At 50.4% G+C, this 9,832-nt stretch overlaps 1 protein-coding gene across 6 annotated transcripts in view; it reads right to left on the bottom strand.

The window, feature by feature from the left end:
- Window positions 1-4,528: 4,528 nt before the first annotated feature.
- tpk1 (thiamin pyrophosphokinase 1) overlaps window positions 4,529-9,832 on the bottom strand; it is a 174,866-nt gene continuing 169,562 nt past the window's right edge. For 4 of the 6 annotated variants that reach the window (XM_045702072.1, XM_045702075.1, XM_045702073.1 and 1 more), the window contains one exon: window positions 4,529-5,672. In XM_045702072.1, coding sequence (XP_045558028.1) covers window positions 5,527-5,672 — 146 coding nt within the window. In that variant the 3' untranslated portion in view covers window positions 4,529-5,526. The remainder of the gene's footprint in view (window positions 5,673-9,832) is intronic. The other 2 variants (XR_006760677.1, XR_006760676.1) reach the window with 1 other exon arrangement.

Below are 9,832 nucleotides of genomic sequence, written 5' to 3'. Positions count from 1 at the left end.
CAACTCCATATCAATGCCCATGATTTTGGAATGAGATGTTCGATGAGCAGGTGTCCACATACTTTTGGTTATGTAGCTGTGCATTTGAAAAGTATTTAGACCCCCCTTCCATTTTTCCAAATTATATTACTTTACCAACTTAAACCATTTTAGAATAGTTTTACTCCCTCAACAATCTACACACAATACCCCATAATGACAAAGCAAAAACACATTTTTGCAAATGTATTAAAAAAAAAAAACTGAAGTATTCGGGTCCTTTACTCTGTACTTTGTAGAAGCACCTTTGGAAATGATTACAGCCTTGTCTTTGGTATGATGCTACGAGCTTGGCACACCTGTGTTTGGGGAGTTTCTCTCATTCTTCTCTGCAGATCCTCTCAAGCTCTGTCAGGTTGGATGGGGAGCGTCGCTGCACAGCTATTTTCTGGTCTCTCCAGAGATGTTCAATCGGGTTCAAGTCCAGGTTCCGGCTGGGTCACTCGAGGACATTCAGAGACTTGTCCCCGAAACCACTCCTGCATTGTCTTGGCTGTGTGCTTAGGGTCGTTGTCCTGTTAGAAGGTGAATCTTCACCCCAGTCTGAGGTCCTGAGTGCTCTGAAGCAGGTTTTTGTCAAGGATCTATACTTTGCTTCGTTTCTTTCCCTTGAGCCTGAATAGTCTCTGAAAAACAAAAAAAAACATCCCGACAGCATGATGTTGCCACCCCCATGCTTCACCGTAGGGACGGTGCCAGGTTTCCTCCAGATGTGACGCTTGGCATTCAGGCCAGAGTTCAATATTGGTTTCATCTGACCAGAGAATCTTGTTTCTCATGGTCAGAGTCCTTTAAGTGCCTTTTGACAAACTCCAAGAGGGCTGTCATATGCCTTTTACTGAGGAGTGGCTTCCGTCTGGCCAATTTACCATAAAGGCCAGGTTGGTGGAATACTGCAGAGATGATTGTCCCTTCTGGAAGGTTCTCCTATCTCCACAGAGGAACTCTGCAGCTTTTTCAGAGTGACCATTGGGTTTTTGGTCACCTGCCTGACCAATGCCCTTCTCCCCCGATTGCTCAGGTTGGCTAGGTGGCCAGCTCTAGGAAGAGTCTTGGTGGTTCCAAACTTCTTCCATTTAAGAATGACGGAGGCCACTGTGTTTTTGGGGACCTTCAATGCTGCAGAAATGTTTTGGTACCCTTCCCCCGATCTGTGCCTCTACACAATCATGTCTCGGAGCTCTACGGACAATTCCTTTGACCTCATGGCTTGGTTTTTGCTTTGACATGCACTGTCAACCGTGAGACCTTTTATATAGACAGGTGTATGCCTTTCCAAATCATGTCCAATCAACTGAATTTACCACAGGTGGACTCCAATCAAGTTGTAGAAACATCTCAAGGATGATAAATGGAAACAGGATGCACCTGAGCTCAATTTTGAGTCTCATAGCAAAGGGTCTAAATACTTATGTAAATATGGTATTTCTGTTTTTAATACATTTGCAAACATTCTAAAAATCTGTTTCGCTTTGTCATTATGGGGTATTGTGTGTAGATTGATGGACATTTTTTTTTTTTTTTTAATCCATTGTAGAATAAGGCTGTAACATAACCACAGATCATAATCAAAAGGAATTGTAACGACTGTCTTGAAGAGGGAACCAAGGTGCAGCAGAGGATGTGTTCATCATTAGAGTTTTAATTCAAATAAACAAGAGAACACTACAAAATGAACAAAAAACGACAGCGAACAGTCCTGTGAGGAAAATACTCAAACAGAAACAATTACCCACAAACCCCAGTGACAAACAATTCCTACATATGTGACTCCCAATCAGGAACAACGATTCCCAGCTGTTCCTGATCAGGAGTCACAAGACACACACCAGACTGCCACGTCCTGACCCCCAAACTACTACACCATCTCCATCTGCTGGTCAGGACGTGACAGTACCCCCCCCTCAAGGTGCAGACCCCGGAATGCACCTAACCACAACAACAAAAAACCACCAACAAACAAAATCCCCAACAAAACCCTTAAACAGTAACCCTAAACAATAAGGGAGGGAAGGGAGGGTGGCTGCCGTCAACGACGGCACTGTGCTACACCCTCCCTCCCCAACCCACCTATCCTGGAGGCGGCTCAGGCTCTGGCCGTTCCAGGCAGTCGGGACAGTCTGGCAGCTCGGGACAGTCTGGCAGCTCGGGGCCGTCTGGGCCGCTCGGGGCCGTCTGGGCAGTCTGGCCGCTCGGGGCCGTCTGGGCAGTCTGGCCGCTCGGGGCCGTCTGGGCAGTCTGGCCGCTCGGGGCCGTCTGGGCAGTCTGGCCGCTCGGGGCCGTCTGGGCAGTCTGGCCGCTCGGGGCCGTCTGGGCAGTCTGGCCGCTCGGGGCCGTCTGGGCAGTCTGGCCGCTCGGGGCCGTCTGGGCAGTCTGGCCGCTCGGGGCCGTCTGGGCAGTCTGGCCGCTCCGGCAGGTCTGGGCAGTCTGGCCGCTCCGGCAGGTCTGGGCAGTCTGGCCGCTCCGGCAGGTCTGGGCAGTCTGGCCGCTCCGGCAGGTCTGGGCAGTCTGGCCGCTCCGGCAGGTCTGGGCAGTCTGGCCGCTCCGGCAGGTCTGGGCAGTCTGGCCGCTCCGGCAGGTCTGGGCAGTCTGGCCGCTCCGGCAGTTCGCGCAGTCTGGCCGCTCCGGCAGTTCGCGCAGTCTGGCCGCTCCGGCAGTTCAGCGCAGTCTGGCCGCTCCGGCAGTTCAGCGCAGTCTGGCCGCTCTGGCGACTGTTGACTGGCGGGCAGCTCCGACGACGACTGTTGACTGGCGGGCAGCTCCGACGACGACTGTTGACTGGCGGGCAGCTCCGACGACGACTGTTGACTGGCGGGCAGCTCCGACGACGACTGTTGACTGGCGGGCAGCTCCGACGACGACTGTTGACTGGCGGGCAGCTCCGACGACGACTGTTGACTGGCGGGCAGCTCCGACGACGACTGTTGACTGGCGGGCAGCTCCGATGACGACTGTTGACTGGCGGGCAGCTCAGATGACGACTGTTGACTGGCGGGCAGCTCTGATGACGACTGTTGACTGGCGAGGCTGGGTTGACACACTAGACTCCTGGTGCGTGGTGCTGGTACTGGGCGTACCAGATTGCGAACACGCACCTCCATGCTAGTGCGGGGAGCTGGCCTGGGGCTCCATTCTTGCCCCGCAAAACTCCCCTTGTGTCCCCCCCTAAAAAATTATTGGGGGTGCCTCCCGGTCTCCCTTACCTCGCCAGCCTTCTTCCGCTGCTTGGTCCTTTGTTGGTGGGTAATTCTGTAACGACTGTCTTGAAGAGGGAACCAAGGTGCAGCAGAGGATGTGTTCATCATTAGAGTTTTAATTCAAATAAACAAGAGAACACTACAAAATGAACAAAAAAAACGACAGCAAACAGTCCTGTGAGGAAAATACTCAAACAGAAACAATTACCCACAAACCCCAGTGACAAACAACTCCTACATATGTGACTCCCAATCAGGAACAACGATTCCCAGCTGTTCCTGATCAGGAGTCACAAGACACACACCAGACTGCCACGTCCTGACCCCCAAACTACTACACCAGCTCCATCTGCTGGTCAGGACGTGACAGGAATCTAGTTCTTTTAGCATGACATCAAGTGAATGGAGCAGCCATGTTTATATTTTAAACCCCTTCAATCAAACAATCAAATGTCTTTATTGTGCCAATTGGGAAATATGTTGTGCAGTCTGGGTTCAAGAATAAAAACAACATTTAAAAACAGTGACAACCATACAACAGATATATATCATGAGATTGGTTACAGTGTACCATCAATAAAAGGCGCAGTCATTGTGCAAACGTGCATCAATAAATATGCATTATTTCATTTCATGTGTAGATTTAGAAAGTTTATGGCCTGTGGGATGAGTTCTTGGATCTATTGCTCTTGAATTTGGGAAGTTTTAAACAACGACCGGAAGGGAGGAGCTCAAAATCGTCAATGCCCGGGTGATTAGGACAGTCTAGGATACTGTTAGCTCTCCTCATTACTTACTTCCTGAATGTTTCTAAGAGCTGTGTCTGCTGCACCCCGATGACCTTGGTGGCCACCTCTACCACTGCCTAGCCTGTTTTTGTTGAAAACATTAAGATTGCCAAACCAGGCCACCGTCGAAAACAACACAGATTCAATAAAACTCCTGTAAAACAGTCATCATTGCCTTGCTGACAAAAGTTCCATCTTTCTCAGAAAGAAAAGTTGATTTGGAACCACATCGATCAAGAAGGTTCTTGTGGAGTTCTCTGGAATTGTATGTCTGTAAAATGTCATGATTCTGTGTAGAGAGATTATAATTGTACCATCTCTTTTGGTCTCTGTTATAGAATTCCAGAAGATTGCCATGGCGACAGTGATTGGGTTTGCCATCATGAGCTTCATCGGGTTCTTTGTCAAGCTCATCCACATCTTCAACAATAACATTGTGAAAATAGGACCGCAACTTCAACATAGGACAAGAGACTGCAGGACACACACACCAGGAGTCAGTTGGACTGTAGCCAGTCAGTACTTTATTGTGCGCATTATTGGTAGAAAACATAATTCAAGTTCAGTCCATTTGGCTTTGTAGGTTAGCATAGAGATTGGGTGATTTGACTACAGTGTTCTAAAGTGCACTAATGTTACCAGTCTACAAGATCTAAATATATGATTAATTTGTTATCAAGATATGTGCATAGATGCATGTAGGTCTGCGATAATATCAAACTATGTTTTGCAGCACTATTTGATGGAATGCATGAAACACGCTCTATTTTAAATCATATAGCATACAGCATTTCTGCCACTACAGTTAAGAGGAGTGGATGATTGTATACTTTTGGGTAAAGGGGAGAAACTGAATTAGCCTCTGTGTGGCCCTGTTCATGTGAGTTCTCTTATCTCTCTCAGGGGTGGTTTAACCTCTGGAGATGTTACAGAACTACAACTACAGAACTACAATAACCAGAGACCTTTGGCAGTGGGGCAATGTGGAATAGTGGTGGTGGGAGGAGAGTGAAGGGATGCAATTTTTTTTTTACATTGTTTGCAATGTTTTTATTTGACTGTGTTAATAAATCAAAGAAATACGCAGCTTGATTTATGTTTGACTTGTATATAATGTGTATCTATGTTTGTTAAAAGACAACGGTGAAGGCACATTGGGGCTGCGTTCCAAACCGTAGACTTGCACCCAAAAATCCCCCCTTGAGAAGCATGGATTTGACTCCCACCTCAGATCTGCAATGGTTAGTCTTCAAGGGGAAGGGAGCAAGTCTCCAGTGTGGAATCAGGACGGAGTTTCCTAGGCTAGTGGTGAATCTATAGTCTAAAGTGGCTTCCTCTTGTGACTGTTTAGAGATTCCTTCACCAAGGAAGGAAAGAGGCATTTTTCCAGTATTTCAACCAGGCAGAAGCGTGAATTTTCAGTTGGGGAGAGGAAGCCATTAGCCTATTTAAATGACACCCATTTGTCCATTCTGGAAGGAGGTGTAGCACCCTGGTCGATGTCATTTCCTGTCCCTGCAGATGCCCATGCTCCAGAGCAGTGGCTGGTCCGTTGTCACGGTTACAGGTTTCCTCTGGTCTCCCTGGGCGACAGGCTCGTAGGTGTTGGATGTGCTCACCAGCTTCCCGAACTGCAGTACCTGGTTGTCTACAACACAAAGAGTCAGTCAGACATGCTCCTTAGCCTACAGAACCTACTCAGCAAGCAGTGGAGTGAAAAACACCTGTTCATTCCAACCACACCACCATTTACAAATACACTGTCCTCCCTGTGTAACCCCCAGGGGGGTCCAGTCTGAGTCCACCCTATTCAGTGTAAGTACTCAGCTGGGACCTGGGAAGCAGTGCTGGGAAGGTCATCTTGTGCGAGAGAGAGCTCACAGAAGGACTAGCATTATGCTTGACCACTGAGCATAAGGAAACTGGGAACTGGTGGGTCGACAAATCCTCTCAAAGCCAACCTTTTGGTCCAGACAGGACAAGAGAGACTTACACCGAAGAGCTGCAATAAGTTGAGGGTTTTCAGGTTCTCTTTTCATGTGTCCATTAGTACTAATAAAATAACACACAAGTGGAGACTTTTCATTACAAAGTGAGAGGACTGTAGCTATGGGGATGATATTTGTCTTGGAGGTTACCTCCTCTGGTATTGCAGGATGTCTAACATCAGAAGTCTATTATTGTCATGCCAGATCTATTTAATATAGACTCAACATCAAGGGTTGATGTAAAAAGGGGTTATAAATAACATTTGTGTGATTAATTGGTTGGTTTAACGGACAGAAAATTCTGCTCTGTGTGTTTATCTCACATGGACTGTCTGGATTATGCCATTGTTTAACATTGTCTATTGTGATTTTAGAACCAACAACACACCTGGTGTTCCCTTGGAAACAATGAAGTTATTCTATTACCCCATTCTACTGACAGTCAGGATCAAACAGCATTCTATTCCACTGCATCAACTCAACACATCTCATAATTACTTTGCTTTTCAAACGTCTATTGGGACAGGAGAACAAAACATATGTAGAATAATACATTTGTTTTTGAATGTGTATTAAAAATTGTCTCCAGGATGGAACTAAACAAACAGGAGGAGAAGAAAGAAAACAGCAAGGAGAAGAAATCAAATGACCACAGGCAGATGAATACACTTCAAAGAATGACAAAACACCCTTCTGCTTCAAAGCCCTGTGAACAGTGTGTTGTTGTCACGATTCCCACCGACGGTGGCGCCCCCTCCTGCTCGGGTGGCGCTCGGCGGTCGTCGTCACCGGCCTATTAGCTGCCACCGATTCCCTTTTGCTTTTCCCTTTTTTTATTTTGTGACACCTGTGGTCAATTAGCCATTAGAGGGGCTATTTAGTTTAGCTGGCCCGCTCCTGTTCGTGCGGGATTAATGATTGTTTCTTGTGTGACGGCTTGTGTTCATGTCGACGTTGTTGTACGCCGCATGTATTTTCTCCCCTGTGTGTGGGAACATTTGTTTTTTTTTGGTGAGTGTATATTAAAAACACCACTACCCTGTGTTCACTGGTTCCTGCGCCTCATTCCTCCTCCACAATTACCAAGCCTTAACAGAATCCCGCACCTCGATAGAAGGCATGGAATCAGCAGGAGCAGCGGCCACTCCTCTGCCCTCGATGGAGGAACGCGTACTCCACCACACGACAGTCCTCCATTGCATCGGATCGGCAATGGACCAGATGATGGAGAGGATGGACAGATGGGAGAGAAGTGGTATCCTCTCTCCACCTCCACCTGCCCCGATACAGCCATCTTCGCCTCCCATGACGTCTGGCTCTGGCGCGCTTCGTCTGGCGCTCCCGAGGGAGTATGATGGGGCGGCGGCTGGGTGCCAGGGGTTTTTGCTCCAGCTTGAGCTGTACCTGGCCACCGTTAGACCTGCTCCCACGGGGGAGGAGAGCGTGAGTGCCCTCGTTTCCTGCCTGACGGGCAGAGCTCTGGAGTGGGCTAATGCGGTCTGGAACGGTCCAGACTCGGCGAGGGACCACTACCCGGAGTTCACCCGCCGCTTTCGGGCCGTGTTCGACCACCCTCCGGAAGGAAGAGCGGCGGGTGAACGGCTGTTCCACCTCAGGCAGGAGACGAGAGTGCCCAGGACTTCGCGCTGGACTTCGGGACCTTGGCTGCTGGGGCGGGGTGGAACGACAGGGCCCTCATAGACCACTACCGCTGCAGTCTCCGGGCGGACGTCCGCAGGGAGCTGGCCTGTCGGGACACAGCTCTGTCCCTGGACGAACTGATAGATATGTCCATACGACTGGACAACTTGCTGGCTGCCCGCGGGCGTTCGGAGAGGGTCCTGCCCGTTCCACCCCCGTGCACCCCCGCCCCTACCCCTATGGAGGTAGGGGGGCCGTGCCAAGGGGCACCGGAGGAGGTGGCTCCTCCTGCACCAGCTGTGGTCGGAGAGGACACACGGCCGACCGGTGCCGGAGGAGCCAGTCTGGGAGTCGAGATGGTAGGCAGAACACTTCTCGGTTACCTCAGGTGAGTCAGCACCAGATTCACCCAGAACCCCCTGTTGGTCATGTGTTTTTACCTGTTTTGTTTACTAAATTTTTTCCCTCTTCCCAGCATAGGGCGCTAGTCGATTCAGGCGCAGCTGGGAATTTTATGGACCGTGGACTTGCCATTAAGCTGGGCATTCCGCGGGTGCCGATAGATTCTCCTTTCCCCGTGCACTCCCTAGATAGCCGACCATTAGGGTCAGGGCTAGTCAGGGAGTCTACGGTGCCACTGGACATGGTAACGCTGGGGAATCATAAGGAACGCATTCGTTTTTTCCTTATTGACTCGCCTGCGTTTCCGGTGGTGCTGGGGGTCCCCTGGCTGGCTGGTCACAATCCCCGTATTTCGTGGAAACAGGGGGTTCTCCAGGGGTGGTCAGAGGAGTGTTCAGGTAGGTGTCTAGGAGTTTCCATAGGTGCCACGTCGGTGGAGAGTCCAGACCAGGTGTCCACCGTGCGCATTCCCCCCGAATACGCCGATTTGGCGATCGCTTTTTGTAAAAAAGAGGGCGACTAAATTACCACCTCATCGACAGGGGATTGTGCGATAGATCTCCAGGTTAACGCTGCGCTTCCCAGGAGTCACGTGTACCCCTTGTCACAGGAGGAGACGGCGGCTATGGAGACATATGTCACGGAATCCCTGGGACAGGGGGTACATTCGACCCTCGATCTCACCCGCTTCCTCGAGTTTCTTTTTGTGAAGAAAAAGGAGGGAGGTCTGCGTCCGTGCATTGATTACCGAGGTCTAAACGCTATTACGGTGGGGTTTAGTTACCCACTACCTCTCATCGCTACGGCGGTGGAATCATTTCACGGAGCGCAGTTCTTCACAAAACTGGATCTCAGGAGCGCGTATAACCTGGTGCGTATCAAGAAGGGAGACGAGTGGAAAACCGCCTTTAGTACCACATCGGGCCATTATGAGTACCTCGTCATGCCGTATGGGTTGAAAAAATGCTCCAGCCGTCTTTCAATCCTTTGTTGACGAGATTCTCAGGGACCTGCACGGGCAGGGCGTGATTGTATATATCGATGACATTCTGATATATTCCGCCACCCGCTCCGCGCATGTGTCCCTGGTGCGCAAGGTGCTTGGTAGACTGCTGAAGCATGACCTATACGTTAAGGCTGAGAAGTGTGAGTTTTCCAAACGAGCCGTCTCCTTTCTGGGTTATCGCATTTCCACCACGGGGGTGGTGATGGAGTGTGACCGCGTTAAGGCCGTGCGTGATTGGCCGACTCCAACCACGGTGAAGGAGGTGCAGCGGTTTTTAGGCTTTGCCAATTACTACCGGAGGTTTATCCGGGGTTTTGGCCAGGTAGCGGCTCCCATTACCTCACTGCTGAAGGGGGGCCGTGCGTTTGCGATGGTCGACGGAGGCGGACGGAGCCTTCAAGAAATTGAAGACGCTGTTCACCGACGCACCCGTGTTGGCGCACCCGGACCCGTCTTTAGCGTTCGTAGTGGAGGTGGACGCATCCGAGGCTGGGGTGGGTGCCGTGCTATCACAGCGCTCGGGTGCGCCATTGAAACTCCGCCCCTGCGCTTTCTTTTCGAAGAAGCTCAGTTCGGCGGAGCGTAACTACGATGTGGGGGACAGGGAGTTGCTAGCAGTGGTTAAAGCTTTGAGGGTGTGGCGGCACTGGCTTGAGGGGGCTAAACACCCCTTTCTCATCTGGACCGACCACCGAAACCTGGAGTACATCCGGGCAGCGAGGGAGACTGAATCCACGTCAGGCGAGGTGGGCCATGGTCTTCGCCCGGTTT

Source organism: Salmo salar, chromosome ssa19 (assembly GCF_905237065.1).
Source record: "Salmo salar chromosome ssa19, Ssal_v3.1, whole genome shotgun sequence".
Classification (NCBI taxonomy): Eukaryota; Metazoa; Chordata; class Actinopteri; order Salmoniformes; family Salmonidae; genus Salmo; species Salmo salar.
This window is presented reverse-complemented; position numbering and strand designations above follow the sequence as displayed.